Consider the following 18,669-nt stretch of genomic DNA (forward strand, 5'->3'; position numbering starts at 1 on the left):
GCTTTTAAAGGTAAGCGGAGGAAAAACCTTCTTGGTCGGCTGGGATAATGAAAGTTGTTCATTGAGGTATTTGTTAGATGGAATGAGCTGCAACTGTGAGGCCCGTTTCTGTGAATGTGAGAACTTGTTGTTGCAGGGATTTTAACAGGCAAGTTTTATACAATTTGGAAATTAAGAATGGGAATATTGTGTGCTTCAGTTACTTGGTGATCAAAAACCAAACAAGATATGGAAAGATCCAGGTTTATTCTCAGAGAATTGGCCATCATTGTGCAACCTTTAGCTAAGCCAAGCATCCGGTGGTGATTTGGCAGAAAGGCATAAGTTGGCCGCCACCAAACTACACTTCTTCTTCACAGAAATGTGCACTGACAGTCAAACTTTTCAACCTCAGTGTGTCCTTGATAGCTTTTTTGGAATAAAGGCGCAAACACTCATCAGGGGATCATATAGGTTTTGCCAATTATACTGCATCAACATGAATAAAGCGAGGAGAGCTGTCGTTGACGATAGCTTGTGGGGTATGAGGTCTGCCTGATGAGCCACATAACACCATTCGCTGTCGATCCGGAGCTGACAGTGAGAACATGTTGGCCAAGGTGTCATAACGGCCAGGCGCGAAGGTGTTGATGAACTGCTGCGAGTACAGTAATAGTGCAGAGTCTTGCGAAGCCAACATGAAGCAAACTAACATTCAGGTTGGTTTCTAGTTCGTAAATCAGTTCTTCTAGTGCAGGAGGGTCCAACATGGCCTCTGGTTTCACTTTGGTAAACAGCAGGTTGAAAATAGAAACTGTCCTCCAGACACATCCATCACATTACGAATATCAGTTGAAGATATGGCACCTTGTTTTACTTGTTTAACTTATTGGCTATAAAAGGTTTCCAACATCTAGATAATGGACCTCTATGTCTTGGACTGTAGGACGTGGAACAAGTTTTACATTCACCACAACACATAAAGTAAGAGATTAGCATAAAGGATACAACCATAAAAGGCTCTGTTATTCATGGTCTCATGAGAGATTAAGGTTTATGGTGCAGCTCAATGAAAAGAGAATACAACAAGGGACTGATTGTGATCCCGTTCTCCCTGAAGGGTGTGAGCTCACTGTCTGAAAGCCTTGCCGGTCTCTCTGCTGAGGAAATCATATTTTCATCTGACATCTTTTTGTTCTGTTTCCCTTCCACTTACTCTCTTCCTTTGTCTTGTTCTCTTTTACAGGGACCTGAGGGGCCACCAGGGCAGAAGGTAAGTCCAGAGAACAGTTTCTAGGGTTTCGCTCAAAACAAATGAAAAAGGATTTTCTAACTTCGTTACCTACTGGATGACTGCATGAGGACATTTCACAGTGAATAAGAGCTTTCGTTATGAGCTTTTTCAAGGGGGAAAAAGCCTCCCTTATTGTTTCCAATTGTTGTTGCCACCATTACTTTTTACATGAACAAGAAGGTCAATCTATTTATAAGTTAGTTTGTTTGGATTAATCAGATTCAGTGTATATGTCTAGGACTTTTGTTGTGAAAGGGAGATGTTACGCGGTTACAGACAGAATTGCTTCCTGATGAGCAAGGCTTATGAGGAACCGAGCTAAACGCTGATGGTGATAATATTCTCTAATCAAAAATCTTTTTCTTGCGTTTCGACAATGCATAAACAGTGTTTGTCATTTAGAGATGGAAAGCAAAATATATGCGTACAAATGAGACAGTGGTCTGTACTGATTGTATGTACAAAGACAACAAATAATTACAGAGAACACAATAACAACGACTAAAGTAATCCCCTACATTCACCGCCAGTGAGCCTCATACACACGATTATTCATCAGGAACATTGTTAGATGAATATATATGCGTGTAATGCATATATATACAGTACATGCAGCAAATACATATACTCATACAAATCTGCTGTATACACACACATACATACATATATACATACAGTATACTGCACATAGGCTATACCGATCGTTTTATAGAGTGTGGAATGATGGTGATAATATTCTAAATCCTCTGCAATGTGCAATTTCTCCAGCAGCACAGTGATGTTTTGAATTTGATCGGAACTGTGCTACAGTTGCAAAAATAGCATGTGCAAAAATATGCTGGGTGTAATATGTTTACTTGGAGATCATTGATGCGGGGCCACAGTCAGGGCAGGTATACAGACGAGAGGAGATTTAAAGCTCGGACAACACGAGACAGGAGACGGAGAACAGAGGAGCTGATGTGGGGAACAGATGTGAACGCTATCCAGCCATCAGGTAGCTGCCGGTGTTTGTTCAGTGTAACCCAATCAGACACTTCCTGTCTGCTGTCATCTGTCGGCAGGGCCTCCCGTCAGCGGGGGAGGGGGGGAATTGGGGGGGGTGTGGAGGGTCAATGATGACACACCACCGTGTTAATGACTCATAAGCCAGGCCTGAGGCAGCTCCATTAGATATACTGCTGGTGTAGTTAGCAGAGGGGGCCACTGTTTCATCACCTTGAGGATAGATTTGGTGTCATGACAACTTTATTTATACAGCACATTTTATTTCCAGGTGCATGCTAAATGGGCAGTAATGCAGCAATAATTATAATATAATACCATTCTGTAATAGGTTGTTGTGCAGAACTTATATTTTGTTGTAAGTATCTTTTGATGCTAATAATTTTGTACTTTTTCGTAAAGTTTAAATGCAGTACTTGTAACTACTTTTTCGAAAATGAGTTCTACATACTTATCCACCTCTTAAAGAAACACCATATCAAAGGCTAAACCATTCAAAAGAAAGGAATACAAATAAAATAAGCACGATCAGCAGCAAACCCTCATCAAAAAGTAAGATCATATATCAGAGTGCCATGTTTTTAAATGTATAATAAAAACTTAACCCAAGGTATATATTTGGATATATAAGAAATATTTCCTTATGAGTCAATGTGTCATGGTTTCACTCATCTCTGATCCATCTATAAAAGTGACCATGGAAACAATAAGTCATTTTTATTCCGACAAGAAGCGCACATAGCCAACATAAGCAAACCACAAGAGAGTGGGAGTTCATTAAAACTGAAACCTCAAAGTCTAAATCATGTTAGTAAGTTAGAGGACTGCATGCAAACATATGATTAACAGTATATATTTTTAAAGGCTTTTTATTTTTCGCTTTCTCTTCTGTTTACATAAGAGTTAGTGTTTTCCTCTGCCTGCATCCTCCATAACGTAACACATCTTAAAATATGAGTTTTTCTTGCTTGATAAGATCAGCACACACTGGTAATGCCATATAGTTTTATTTTATTAACATTTCTTAGCAGAATATTACTTTCTCTAATGTGTTGAGACCAATGGACAATGTCTAAGAAGTGGAACTACGAAGTACATTGTCATCTGTATATTTGATTGTTCAGTTCAATGCAATGTGATGGTTAGATGTGATGAAACCCCTAAAAGCCTTTGTGTTTTTTCCTCCTCAGGGTTTTCTCGGGCCTGCTGGAAATCCAGGTGTTGATGGACTGAAGGTGAGATTACTCACATAAAGAAATATGCACAATTCAGTAAATGATTTAGCCTTCTTCTTGATGTTTAGACTGCTTTGTATTTAAAGGAAAAGGGAGATGCTGCAAAATAGCCTGTATTTACAAAACCTTTCATCTCTTTCAGTTGTAAAATGGTAATCTATGGGGAAAAGAGGATTTTTAGAATTAAAGTGGATTTGCAAAACATGTTATTTTGAGGATTCAAATATATTTTATTGTCATTCTGCAAATTGAAACTTGATAAAAACCAAAAGGATTGCATCAGTAGGAAAGCAACAGCAGGAAAAAGGTTTCAATGCTTAGAACGAAGTCATGTTCAGAAGGATGTTGTTAAATTACCACAGGTTTATAATGCTTACGTTTCAGTTACATCTGTAGATTCAGCCTGGTGAAACGCTTCCCTCTGAAAATACCACACATAAAAAAGTTCAGAAAGCTTCCTCCCATTCACACCTGAAAGGGGTTTATCTTCAGAAGAATCACTTCAAGTTTTCATTAGTCTTTTTAGCCATGTGTTGAACTTTTCATATTAGAAAAGTTCTGCCATGCAAACTGACAATCTCAAAACCGCTTTTACTGAGAGAATTCTCCCAAGCTGCATCCGCGGGTTTTTACCACAAAAACAGCCGCCGAGAATCTGCTCTCACTTCAGTGTTTCATTCTCAAACCGATTAAAGAAGACACAGTGCAGGTGTTTCACAATGGGTATACAAGGATAGTTATTCCAGAACAAACGGTATGAGTGACAAGAATAAATTGGGGGTTGATTCGAGGGGCGCCATCTTTCTCAAGCATGCTTTTAAAAAGATATGAGCGCAGAGGCACGCATGTCAGTAATAGGAAACAGAATGGCAGCTATTGTGACTCTGGAGAAGCCTAATTCCATAAGGGGGGGTTGCCAGCATGAAATACAACTCTTTTCAATGCATATATAAAAAGAGAATCTGTTACGGTATGTTACTGTCACTCGTGCAGAAGGTTGAAGTCTAAAGCGGTGAGGCAGACCTCGTATTGATCTGACATAGATATCCACCAAATAGGAAGATTGCTAATGCAAAGCTTATCAGCCCCAGTTTAAGAGTTTTTAATCAGACTCCATCATCCTTTTGGCAATGACTCCCATGTGTGGGCTGGTAGATGTTTATTCCTGTAGAGCTTCCCCACCATTGTAGAGCTAAACAAACACTCATCGTACTGAGATCATAATGTAGCACAATTGTATTCCCACTATGCGTCATCAAAACAAAGCATTTGGAAAGATGACACTGGAAAAGAAAATGGAAAAAAGTGCTTCCATTAACCCAGTTGTTCTTTCCAGTATTGAGAAGCCCATTGCCATGTATATTAATTTAATTTAATGGATAGAAATGTCACGTCCTAGCTACATTACATTGAAAATATAGGAGTTGGAGGGAGATCCTTAGGATTTCAATGTTTTCTGTAATGGTGGATTGTATTGCATTTTTAAATAACTCACGTTTTACTCAAATGACTCCTAAGCATGCAAACTAATAATAATAATATTTATAATAAAAAATAATGTAATAGTCATTATTTGAGAAATGTATAAAATAAAATAAATGTATCAGCATCCTCTTAAAGGTCTCTGTTGGTTGAGGCATACCTGCTTCTTCTAAAAGACTGTTTTTGGCAACACACAGACTAAGGCTGGTTCCTCTGTGAGACCCACAGAGAACCATAATCCAGACCCAGAGTCGCTGTGAGACCAGACATCATTCATCACAAGGACCTGGCTTTCTTCTCTTGCTCATATTGAGAACCAAACCAGAGATAATTAAGCTTGTAATCAGTCTGTTTATCCTCTTTTCTTTGGACTTCTACATGGAAATTATTCAGTTGTACAGTAACATGTGGAAAGGCCTTTCCTTGCAATAGAGATATAATCTATCCTACTACCCTGCAAATGTATAACACCTGTGCAGTGACCTCTGCTCAGGTTAGAGGTTATCTCTCTATATCTCTATATACACTTTGAGTATCTGCTGACCTTAAAAAAGAGTTCACACTGCTGAAACAGCCACTGTGTGTATGTTATGCTCCATAGGGGGATGTTGGCATCCCAGGAGTGGACGGAGTCCCCGGAGCTAAGGTCTGGTGCACAAACTCTGTACCCTCTTAATTTTGTAAATTCATGGGGATGATATATTTTCTATTTTAAGTTTCATAATTGTTCTTCCTTACCCTCCAAGGATTATATCACTTTTCAACCTTTTGACCCTTTTCTTGCAAGATTTCTTCATTATATTTTGATTTTTTTTACATATTGTTTTTCCTTCTTCTTTAGAAACATACCTCTGTATTCATCTGTTGTATTCCACGTCTGCATGCTCCGTATTCTCTACTATAAGAATGCGAACATTTACCTTCAACATCTGTGTAATTGAATCTTCTATTGGTGGCTACATATATTATTCTAATTCATCTACATTTTAGGTAGCATTCTGGCCTGTCAATTTGATTTAATTGAACATTTTACGTCATGACACTGCATGTTTAAAAAGTACTTCAAAAGGCTGCTACTTGAGGGTCTCTCTGGGGAAAAGCAGCCATAACACAAGATGATTTCCATAATCTAACATGAATTCAACCCCAGATATTATCTGACCTGTAGTGGCTGCAATAATTCCCGAACTGAAGCCAACTCCCTGTGAGCTGTTCTGTGTCTAATACTCTGCTTTCTTTCCCAACAGGGTGAAATGGGAGAGCGAGGTGAAAAGGTAAAGTGCTAATTCAGATCAGAAAACATTATTGTTAGCATCAGTCTTAATATCCCAGCATGGGCTAGAACAGCCATCAAGGCGGCAGCTCTGCCTTTAATCCACACAACTCCAGCTTGTTTTTTCAGACGTGACACCCTTCTGTGATTTGGCCGTCATTGAATCTGTGAGTCACAAAATTTAACCCAACTCCGGGAGACCAAAAAACCCACACAATAGCCTCAGTGAGGAAAAGCTGCCTTATGTTCTCCATTGCCTAATCCTAATGGTGCCCTGATTCGCTGTTGTTGGGCGGCGGCACGAGGTGTGAACACTAACGGGATGGCGAGACAAAACTGACCTTCAGACACTCGTTATTAGTTGTTGGTCTGTTTTTCCTAAAATCAGTGACGCAAGCCCTCTTCATGTATCTATATAACACTATTTCTTATAATCACTGCTAAAGAGGTAATGTTTTCTGCTCGGTTTGTTTGTCTGTCCGCCAGCAGGATTATTGAAAAGCTACTGACCCAATTTTGGTTTAACCTGGTGGAATAATTTAGCATGGGTCAAGGAAGTACCCATTAAATATGGGAGCAGATACATAAATCATTTATGTTTGACTAACTCTAAATGGGTATTGCTTTGGTGTGAGATAAGGTTCATCAGGTTAAAACAAAGCCATGTCATCATGCCTTAAACTTCTTACAGGTTGCATGAGTTGGTGGCAGTCCTTTAGGAATGAAAAAGGAAAAATATCCATTATTTCATAGTTTGAAAAAATCTAAAATTAGACAGAATAAACAATATCTTATTTTCTATCTGTTTAATCATGTAGAGTTCCTTCCCTAATGTTGTAGCTATAAAATACAAAATATGTTTTTTATTTCAAAAGGAGAAATATTTGTTAACACAGACTGTTATTCTTGCTTTATTTTGTAAGTAAAAAGCCAGCAGGCGAATAGGAGAAAGTATGTTTTTACTCTATTTTATTAGTAATTTAAACCTATAGATAGAAAAATGACAATGCTTCTAAAGTGATGAACTCAATGATGTGCATTAGTGGTTGTTACAGTATTCCCATGTAGTTCCTTTTATAATATTCTCCACAAGGATACAACCTTTGATTTGAAACATTTGGCTCAACATTGTACGAATCACAATTGATTAGGCTATTATTGAACATACAACTCTGTGAATGTATGAAAAGTGAAAGATAAGTCCGAGGCGCTGCCAAAGACAGCACAGAAAATCACCCCAAAGTACAATGAGCTTTTATGTTGTGGGATGCCAAACATGTTAACATGAACTGTTGTTTTTGGCTTTGGATCCTAAAGAAAAGAGCCAGAAGGCAACATTCAAGAGAGCAGTGCCAGCCTTTAACAGATCAAAACTGATTGTTTGAGAAGCTTAGGCTCATTTTCTTTCAACTCTGACATCATGAGGATAACATCTTCCACCAGGACACAACCCTTTTTCCTATATCCCTGTATTTGTTCACCTTTTTAATTAGAAACATATAAGGCTGTAATGTTCTTAATATAGAATCAACTGGTTTTCACTGGTTTCACTGGTTTACACTGTGAGGCAAAACATCGGCGTGTACGAAAACAAGCACATTAATATTATATAATGGATTATTCATACACCCATATCTTACACAGTTTCCTAAAAATCCAGCCTGAAATGTTTCCGTTACCTTGCTCAAAAAACATCAGACAAATCAATAAGATAAACTTCTTGGTGGAGTTGATGCATTCTACAACCAAATACAGCTGAGGCTGAATGCCTAATGAAATGTATCAGTTATTTGGCCATAAATCTCAAAATTGGTTAAAAAATGTTGCCCTGTCCTTCCTCCTAGAGGAAAATCTTAATTTTTGTAATCACATAATAAGAAGAAAAGTCATTATATAAATGTTAAGATATTTCAGTATGGAGTAATCCTCATAACAGCCCTGACATAGAATCTTCTTTATTCAGCTGCGATGGATAGAGTTGTGACTTCTCGGTTGATGCCAGGAGTTTAATGCCCCACAGAGCGCCGCGTATTACATCACCTGAAGTCATATTTGAACCATGTGTGGTGGCTCAGTTAGTGACCAGAGTGAATTTAACTTGTACGGCAATGGGACTTTGTCTTTGCAAGATATTCTTGGCTTTGTCTCCATTCAATGTTTTAAACAGCAGTCAATCACAGCAAAGGGGAGAATTGTCAAAGTCCTACTGTGTGCTATGCTTGTTGAAACAATCATGTAAAATATATTTTTCATGTGACACATTCTTGGGGTCTGTAAACTGAATGTGAATTTCCTTGCAGGGCGGATTTGGGCGAAGATGGAACGAAAGTGATATAGGGGAGAAGGTATGTCATTTAACCTTTTTATTCTTTCTGTTTATTTGTTGGAACCTACCTACAGTAAAGCCTGGCTGGAAAAATTATTGAAAATTAAAGTTAGCTATCTGAGAGGAGATGTGTGGAGAGGAAGAAGCAAAGTCAGGTGCCACAGGGCTGTAGCCGTGGCAACACAGCCATCATCCCAGCACTTAATGCCTCCTTTGCGCTTAATGTGAACTTAATTGCTATGCTTTGCTGACGCTACATTTTCTGGTCTGGTGGCTCCTGCATTAATTTGGGAGCATTTATCAATCAAGACAGCTTGTCAAGCTTGGATCCATTTTCCAACAAGAGGCAAGAGCTCAAGTAATAGAATTCATGTTTCTGTCCAAAAAGCTTTTGTTTTGAGGAAAGTTTTTGTTTATTGTAAGACATGGTGTCCAGAAGCAGAATATGAATCCTATCAGGGTCTTGGAAGCTGCCTTTGCTGTTATTATTTTTGTTAAAATAGGTCACAGCCATATTTGGTATTTGGCAACCTCAATACACAATAGTGGCCTCTTTACCCTTCAAACTCATTTTAAAAGCAATTCGGAAAGCAAACAATTATGGGTTGGAATAGACAAGCCTTGCAAATATGATACATCCCATGATTGCTCGTACTTCTGGGAAAAGATTATTCCCAATTTGCCAAAAAACGATAACACAACTGAAAGACCAGCATCGCGGCAGAAGCAGTGTACTCAAACGTCAGTGCCAATTTATTGCTGTTCAGCTGAGAACAACTTTTGATAACTTCTCACTTTATGGGTGCTTGGCTTTTAAGACTGCTGCCAAAAAAGACACCATTTGAGGGAAACAGATGCAGGATATCATGTGTGGAAAATGAGTGAACAAAAAGGAAAAAGGAGGGAGATAAAACTTTGCAGCTTGAGCAACGCTTTGATCTGGTCTACCTCAACGCAGTAAAAAGCGGGGGAAAACGGAATCTCGCTGCAGGAGAGCAAAAGAAAAAGTGGAATTGAGTACCATGGGAATTCAGACTTCTGTAGCCAGTCATCTGCCATTCATTCTTCAAGAGCATACTCTCGTATTGTGCAATAACAAGAGACAGAAGAAGTGTAAAAGACCTGGAAATGCTCAGGATTGTAATAAATAGGATTTGCTGATCTTCTTAGAGTGATGACTTCAGGTTGTAAAATAGTATATAACATATGTTCGGAATCATTGTTTTCAATCAGATGTAACCGATTAGATGAGTTTAACTTATGTCGGATACAACAAAGATGGAGCCTCCTGTCCATCAGCGTTTTTGACATGATCTTCCCTGATACTATTGCTATGCTAGGGGAAGAGGAAAACCAGAGTAGAGGAGAGGAGGAGAGCATCTTTCGTCTTCTATAGTGAAGATGCCAAAGTTAACAATGCACAGCACGCACTGCGGGGAAATTGTGGTAACACGGGGTGAGAGGTGAGGCGGTGAAAGCTCTGGTATGGTGTGCAGAGAGACCTCAAGGGAGGGTGGAGGGGGAGAGAAATGGGAGTGCAAGGCAGCCAGGACAGGCCTTTCCACAAGACAAAGGGAGATTGTTTTGACGGCGGAAGATCTGCAGAGTGTGAAAGGACACTAAACCGACAGGACATGCACGCTCACTCTCAGAAACCAGCTTAAATCTCTCTCCCTCACATCCTAAAAGACACAATCTTTTACGCTCTGGATCATCAAACCAGGAAGTGTTGTGCTTTAGAGGAGAGTTTATTTGGAGTCGAGAAGGTAGAAGTAGAAGAACAAGAAGAATGTACTTTGGTAAGGAAAGAATTGCACTTAAAAATACTCATTATGCAATATATTATTGTGTTAAATAACACATTTTATTCAGATCCTTAACTTAATAGTTCGGCAGTGTAAGTCTCTACTCTCTTACAACTTAAAGTCCTGTATTTAAAAGAAATATAAAAAAAATACACATTATTAGAAGAAAGTACTAAAGCCTCAAACTCAAAATGACTAAGCATTATATGATTGTATTATGTAACTACTTTTATCCTCAAAGGTATGCCCTTAAATAATTGCAAACTGTTTAAGCGTCTAGCATTATGAGAAGGTCATTTATTTGCCGTCATGGCGAGCGATAGATGAGAAGATGGATGCTACTAGCTAGAGCGAGCAGAAAGTTAGCTTAGCTTAGCACAGTGGTTCTCAAAGTGGGGGGCGCGCCCCCCCTGGGGGGCGCAGAGGCATGCCAGGGGGGGCGCGAGAGACAAGGAGGAAAAATGGTAATAAAAAAAAAAAAAAAAAAGATTTAAAAAAAAAAAAAAAAATCATAATTTGAAAAATTATTGATTTGAAAATAATGTGATACAGTACTATTACGTCTGGGTCTCTGTGTTTCATTAAAGCCTCTCGTGTGTGTGTGTGTGTGTGTGTGTGTGTGTGTGTGTGTGTGTGTGTGTGTGTTGTGTGTGTGGTGTGTGTGTGTGTGTGTGTGTGTGTGGTGTGTGTGTGTGTGTGTGTGTGTGTGTGTGTGTGTGTGTGTTGTGTGTGTGTGTGTGTGTGTGTGTGTGTGTGTGTGTGTGTGTGTGTGTGTGTTGGTGTGTGTTGGTGTGTGTTGGTGTGTGTGTGGTGTGTGTGTGTGTGTGTGTGTGTGTGTGTGTGTGTGTGTGTGTGTGTGTGTTTGTGTGACAAGCCATTTTGTATGCGCGAGAGAGAGAGCACACCAGTACTGGAGATCGTTGTTGTTAGCTTCTGGTGCTAGCGAGCTAACGCTAAAGATATAAGGAGTTTTTTTCAACCCAACAAAGTGGAGGAGAGTCCTCTCCTGTCAGAACTGAGAGGCTCAGTGAGCTAAAGGACTCTCTCAGTGGGGTCTCAAATGTTTTGGTCACCATTAATGTAAACAATTATTTCCGAGGCACACGTTTATATGATCATTATAGTTATACAAAAATAAGAGAATACATGAAAAACAGGTTTGAATACTATAATTAAAAAAAAAGAATAAAGTTTAAAAGGGTGAAAATATCCATAAAGAAAAAGTAAATCTGTTTACAGTTCTGTTTCATCTAGATGTTGAGAGATGTATCCATAGATCTCTCATTTGCTCTCAAAGTGCACCAGATTGATGCTTTTAAACTTCAATATTTAAAAATAAATCTTCCCGGGGGGAGCTTGCCCCGAGAAGACACCACACCACCTATAAAAATAGCACTTTACCCCTGCTTACACCTATATGCCGTGAGCTGATTATCGAGCCTTCATTGTAACAGTCACACTGTGTATTTGCGTGGGGAGTGTTGCAGTAAGAACATTCCTCTAGCGCCCCCGGTCCATTATGGGAAACCCTAAATGTTTTGAAGCACCCTCTATGAAACGTCAAGCTACCCCACAGCACCCCCAAATAAATCTCTGGCGCCGCCACTGAGCCTGACTATTGTGTTGGGGGGGCCCGACTTTTTTTTTTCTCCAAAGGGGGGGCCTGACAGAAAAAGTTTGAGAACCACTGGCTTAGCATAAAGATAGGAAACAGAAAAAAACGTCTTGGCTAATTCTGTCCCAAAAATTAACTAAATCCACCCTGCCAACACCTCTAAAGCTCATTTAGTCAGCCAATATTTCACCGTGTTATGGGTGCTTCTTATTATACATCCATGGTGCTTACTTGCAAAACGATTTATTGGCCAAAACCAGTAACTTCCTGGAATCTCCACTGGTTGCCCGGCTCACGCCAACAAAAAGTCAGGATCATAAACCTCCCAAAAAATAGCAATAATTTAGTTTGGGATGAACTAAGATATGTTCATTATTGAGCTATAGAGATACCAAAGTCTTGCAATGATACAATATTTGTATGGAGGGGACCTTTTTTGAAAATAGTTAGCAATATGTTCACTTATAATGTGCTCACATGGTGCATCTTCATAAATAAAGATTTGTTTCATGGAAAACAAGTCCAGATTTATGAGGGGCTCAACAACAAGGTTTTTTTACATATTATAATACTTCATTTTTGGGATATTGTTTATTTGGAGGCACAATCTCTAGACTTAAGTGTCGTTGAGAGTATAGTATAGCATCTTTTAGAGATGTGAGTAAATGCTCTGTGAGTTTCAATCACTCTTTTCAAGTATACATTATTATGTACCTGCTGTGTTGCTTCCATTAGCAATCATCATCTGTGAGGAGAAATGTTTCACAGCCTGTTGCTTGTCCGTCTCCGGCCTCATTTAAATCAAATCAGCAGGCAGTTAAAAGCTTTAGTTCTAAACCATTTACCTCGGATGCATTCTGCCTAAGTATTTAACTAGGTGTGAAATTACTGTGACTCTTCTAGTTATAGAGAGATATTTCTTTAAAGGTTTGTAGAAAAACAACCAAAGTAAACTCCTGGGAACTGTCAGGCCGGGGTCTTGGCTCTGCTGGTGTGGCCCAGCAGGCGGTATCATTTCTGATTCCTGAGATCCGGGTCCAAGCTCTTGTGAACTGGCTGCAATTCAGCAACTGGCAAGCGCCTTTCTGCCCCCGGGAGCCAATCATAATCTGTACTGCCTTGCATAATTTCAGATATCCGAGGCTGAATATTAGGCTGAGGTCGCTGAATATGGTCATCTTTAGCAATTAAGTGAAGTAGGAATCTTGTTTTATAGGGCTGCGGTGACATTTAATAATTACATTTGTCACGACTTCATTGCTCACAGATTAATTCACTCACATTTTATTTGCTCTCATGAGGCAAACAGCTGGAAAATGGCTTGTATAAATATGAGATCTTCATGCTGGTATTATCTTCAGGTGGCAGATATATGCAGCGACAGCTCTGGGCGCTTATAATGAAGCTGTGGTAACATTCACTCACTTTGACATTTCAGCACTCTGTGCCACACCTCAGCTCACCTCCCAACTCCATCACTTTTTCCATCTCATGGTATTTCATCTAGAAGAGATTAAAACTTGCACGTGATTCACTGGGGTTACGCAGCAGGGAAGTAAAGTGTTAACTGTAGCATCCTCTGATTTTCACATGGGGGCTTTTTGATTAAAAGTGTAAACTGCTCTGTAAATATTTTATTTTCCACATTATTACCTCCTTATGGTTTCACCCTGCTGAGATTAATAATGGGAAAAAAGTATATTGTGCTTACATAGTCCCCAGCTTCATTATGAGGTGAGATCTTTTGTAGTTTGTATGAGATGTAATGATTAAGCGCAGATGTGAGGCATTCTTACATATCCATCCCAGCCAAAAAAGCAACAGGTGTACACTGTCTCTGACTTTGATGTGTGTTTTGTTGAAACAATTAGATGCAAACAAAGTCAGAATATGGGCCTCTGTGTACAGTTTCCTGTTTTATTATCATTTTCTGTTCAACCGCATCATGACATCTATGTAGAATTTACTCAAAAAAAGCAGTTGAAAGCCTTTAATTTATCCTGGGTAATGTAATGCTGTTTACAAGCAAACTGTAAAAGTTCATTAGATCCTTTGTAACTTCAATAAAATATATAGGAAAATGCCCATATAAAACCGAAATTATATGTTTTCAAGGTATGGATAGAGGCATGCAACAAAAGCCCAGCTGTAAACAATAACGCAGTTTATTGTCTGCAAAAGAAAATGCCGCAATTAAACATGCCTTGTGTGCTATGCATGGTAATGACTCCCATAAAAAGCTGAGGGCGAGAGGCATTCCTGCAGCAACTTCTGAGCGCAAGGCGTATGTGCAGTGAAACCACACCAGAGCTGCAGCCCCCCCCCCCACTCTCTTTTCCCACCAACCGTCCATAATTACGCTTATTGGCCCCTTGTTTAATGTGTTTTTACTGTACGCTGCAGCAGTGCATAGCAGAGAGCCTGGATGTTTGGACTTTGCTGGAAACATGGGATATAAGAAGTTCCCTACCTGTCAGATGCAATGAAAAGAAAAATGTTCGCCCACTATATCTTTCACCTCACACACTGTTGTATTTCTTCCAGTGTTACATGTCCTCTCATCACCGGTAATGCAGCTGCAGTCTGACAGTGTGAAAACAATGGAGTGATTCCCAGCACTAAAAATGCTGTCTCAAACTTTAGTGAGAACGTAAATTCAGTCGGAGCACAGTTTAGGTTAGCTCTTTCTAAAGAGATTTCACACACTTTCATGCTGATGGCTCCATGAATGCAAAATGATGTTCTGCATTGTTCACTCAAATTGGCTTCACTCATATGTGCGCTGCTGAATAATGTTCATTTCGTACATAATAAGCTCTATTGTGCCATTTGTATTTTGATATCTTGTTCTTAGGGAGATGCAGGCTCCTCTGCAGCTGGCATCAAGGTGAGGGCTAAGCTAACTTCAGTTTCTTCATCTTTATGAGGATCACCATCTACATTGAATTGCTGCTCAATAAAAAAATAAAATTACTACTCAAACTTTTTGTACAGTAGACGTTAGTTTAAAAATATATATATATTTACGTAAAGTAGCTTTACAAACTGTTAACTAGCTAACTGAGCAGTAGCATATGTTCCCAAGCTCAATATCCTCTTAATATGAAGAATTATGGAAACCTTTTATCGACTTTATACATTGTTATTTCCACATGAGTGGGTTTCTAACCATTCAAACTGCATTTTTATGTAGTATGTCTTCCTTTATTTGTTTGCAATTTGAACTCTGAAGTTAGCCCTTGATAAGCTCTTACAACCTATATGGGAATAACCCTGTTACATGAAGCTTATGTTAGCTTATTTATCAATTCAAAGTCTTAGTAGTGCATTCACAAAAAGCTGCTTCAACCCAGTCCCTAAAACAAATCAGTTGTAAAGAAAACTCTATGCATCTTTTACAGGGAGAACCTGGAGAGTCTGGACGAGGTGGAACAAAGGTAATAACTGCTACACATTTTCTCTTTCATACGCAGTAAAGTAGTACATAAATATAAGTGAACGTAGCAGTAATGGTAGCCATATGTTTTTTAATATTACGTGTTGGCTAACATTGATAGCTTTCTCTGCTGACACGTCACTATTGGAGTAAAATACTTTATATTCAGCAACAGGTCATTCTCAACATTCAGTGACTGGATGAAGATATTGCTTACCACTGTGAATTGATACATCTAAAGAAGCGTTAACCTTTAAGTTGAAACTGGAGTCTGTTGGGCGAGATAACATAGTTTGGATAAATGAAATCAGAAATGAGTTGTGTAATGATGTTGGTTGTTTTTTACGACGGAGTATTAGGGCCACACTTAGAAGAAAAAAAAAGATTTCGAGAATAAAGTCGTAATAATACGAGAATAAAGTCATAGTTACGAGAATAAAGTCGTAACATTACGAGAATAAAGTCGTAATAATACGAGAATAAAGTAATAATTACGAGATTAAAGTCGTAGTTTCATAAGTGACTTGAGAAGCGAACTTGGAGGAGATTGTCTCCTTTCTGCAGGAGGAAATGGCTGGTTCTGGCCGACTACATTACATTGCATTTAGCTGACGCTTAAGTACATTCGACCAACAAGATACCAACTTGAAGAAAACAGAATCATATAAGTACATCAGGTTTCATAGAGCTAAAACATTTCAAGTGCTACTCAACTGGCTTTAGATAAGCCAGTCCTTTATTAGTAGGCTATATAAGTGCTTTGTTAGCAATTCTTTGTTAGTAATTCTATCGCTCGAAGTGGAGTCGAAAGAGATGAGTTTTCAGTCTGCGCCGGAAGATGTGTAAGCTATCTGCTGTCCTGATTTCAATGGGGAGCTCATTCCGATTCCACTACAAGGCTATCGTTCGACTCCTTCTGGATCCAAAGCCTTGATTACAAGTCTCATTGTTTCTTGTGAAACAACAAATCCCCTTTGAACAGCTCGTAGATGTAACCAACGATAGCCTTGTAGTCGGCCAGAACCAGCCATTTCCTTCTGCAGAAAGGAGACAATCTCCTCCAAGTCCGTTTGGTTCTTTCTTCCAAATAATAGACAAAGTTTCTTGCACAACCTTTTCAAAGTTCTAATACTTATGATAAGCTGATGCTGATGTGCCAAAAGATTAAGTATTTCGTTATTTGAGAAACCTAAACTAAAGTACTGCTTCACAAGATGCTCCACATTCCTCATTATATTGCAGGACGCTGATGTCTCCTTCTCAAGTCACTTATGAAACTACGACTTTATTCTCGTAACTATGACTTTATTCTCGTAATGTTACGACTTTATTCTCGTAACTATGACTTTATTCTCGTAATGTTACGACTTTATTCTCGTAACTATGACTTTATTCTCGTAATGTTACGACTTTATTCTCGTAACTATGACTTTATTCTCGTATTATTACGACTTTATTCTCGAAATCTCTCTGTTTTTTTTTTCTAAGTGTGGCCCTAATACTCCGTCGTAGTTTTTTGGTACATCACAGAGTTCTGAGTAATAAAGGTATTCTGATTCTGATTTTACTTTCACTTTGGCTTGAAACTAGTTTTGAGCCATGCAGCATTATTAAGCCCCACTTCATACCCCACTTGGATACATCTTTTGGATCTTTTTGCACCATTTAATTGTTAGCTGTACTTGTCTTGAGTCTCAAACATGCAGGTGCTCCCATTACTTTGCTTTACATCAGTCTGAATATGGTTTTTTCAAGCCATATTTCATAGGATGAATCTTCTCTCTTAGCCATTTGTATTCATGTGTCTGACACAGGGAAGAACATTGTTAAGGAAGCAGTTGCTGATAACTAATAAAGCAAGCATGCAGCATAAGAGGAGGTATTTTCCTGCACAAATAAAAGCCATTACTCGTCCCTTGGCCCATCTAATTACACTTTTTAATCCCAAATGCTGTGCCCCATTAATCCCCCCCCTCTCTTTTCCAGACAGACAGAAAGGGCTTTTAGCAAATGTCTTAATTTTTTCCATGCCATTCTGCACAGACAACACTAACTATTGTATGACTGCTTTATCTTATCTCTCATTTTACAGCCCTTCTGCTTGTGCTGACACACTTACACGTTGTATTTCTCCTCAAAATGGCCATCGTGAGATTGAGTTGTCGCTCCCCGTTAAATACTACCATTGGGGTGCATTCAAGTGTCGTGGAGTTAGCAGTCTTTTATTCATTAGTTTTACAATGCCTTCGTTTCGCCACAATGGAAATGTGCAGCCCTCTCTCTCTGATCCCCTGAGTTCATCCTTCTTCTGCGGCGCTAATCATTTCTTTGCGTATGCCATAAATAAAATGGTCCTAATGGAGCATTAAATTATCCAGACGTTTTGTTTTGGAAGTCTTGCAGTACTCCTCGGCAGAGACTTGTCCTCTGATTTTTCCACAGTTGAATAAAAAAGACGTGCATATAATGAGAGTTCTCAGCTTGACGATGACCCGACCTTGGTTGCGGAAGGAAAAGTCCAGCAGCGCCAAACTCTAATGACCTTGAAGCCGCGCAGCAGCTTCTCTAATCCAAAATATCTGACAGAATTTGCTTCCAGAAACCAGAACTTTTCACACCTGCCCAAACCAATAAAATGCAAAGAACAATCCAATGCACTTTGTGAAAGGTTGCGTGTTATAACCAGCACTAATCACGCTGTCAAGCCACGGCTGCATGAGTTGGTTTGCAAGTGCATGTGCAGTACCTTCTGCTAGTGCTTACCGCTAGTGACAGTCGCAGAGATTCAGCAGATTGATAGCGGAAAACACAAACACAAAATAAAGTGTAGAGCTAATAGAACCCTAAAGAGCCCAAATGAGGCTCGACTCAGCTTAGCTTGGCTTGGCTGTAACATGTCACACTCTTCCTGTGTAGGGAGAGCCAGGACTTCCAGGGCTGCCTGGACTCCCAGGGATAAAGGTAAATGCTTCGCTGTTTCTATCCTCGATCATCCCCCCCCCCCCCCCCCCCCCCCCCCCCCCCCCCCCGCTGTTGTCCTGTCCATCCTAAACCCAGCCAGCCCATCGTCATGTCTCTCGTCAAGTCTCTTAATCTTGCTTGTCCTGCTGTGTGGGATGTGCACCAAGACTGCAAGTAGGCCTCCTATGATAACTTGGACGATATATTTCCCCAGAAATAATCGCAACACAGGATATTATTGACCATTTTATGCCACTG

General features: G+C 39.4%; 1 protein-coding gene across 1 annotated transcript in view; it reads left to right on the plus strand.

Moving 5' to 3' along the window:
- LOC117561708 (collagen alpha-1(XXV) chain) overlaps positions 1-18,669 on the plus strand; it is a 144,303-nt gene that overhangs the window by 102,580 nt on the left and 23,054 nt on the right. The window contains exons 10-17 of the mRNA XM_034239309.1: positions 1,226-1,252; positions 3,469-3,513; positions 5,597-5,641; positions 6,243-6,269; positions 8,569-8,613; positions 14,869-14,901; positions 15,416-15,451; positions 18,367-18,411. Coding sequence (XP_034095200.1) covers positions 1,226-1,252; positions 3,469-3,513; positions 5,597-5,641; positions 6,243-6,269; positions 8,569-8,613; positions 14,869-14,901; positions 15,416-15,451; positions 18,367-18,411 — 303 coding nt within the window. The remainder of the gene's footprint in view (positions 1-1,225; positions 1,253-3,468; positions 3,514-5,596; positions 5,642-6,242; positions 6,270-8,568; positions 8,614-14,868; positions 14,902-15,415; positions 15,452-18,366; positions 18,412-18,669) is intronic.

The sequence above is a fragment of the Gymnodraco acuticeps genome, unplaced genomic scaffold (assembly GCF_902827175.1).
Source record: "Gymnodraco acuticeps unplaced genomic scaffold, fGymAcu1.1, whole genome shotgun sequence".
Lineage (NCBI taxonomy): Eukaryota > Metazoa > Chordata > Actinopteri > Perciformes > Bathydraconidae > Gymnodraco > Gymnodraco acuticeps.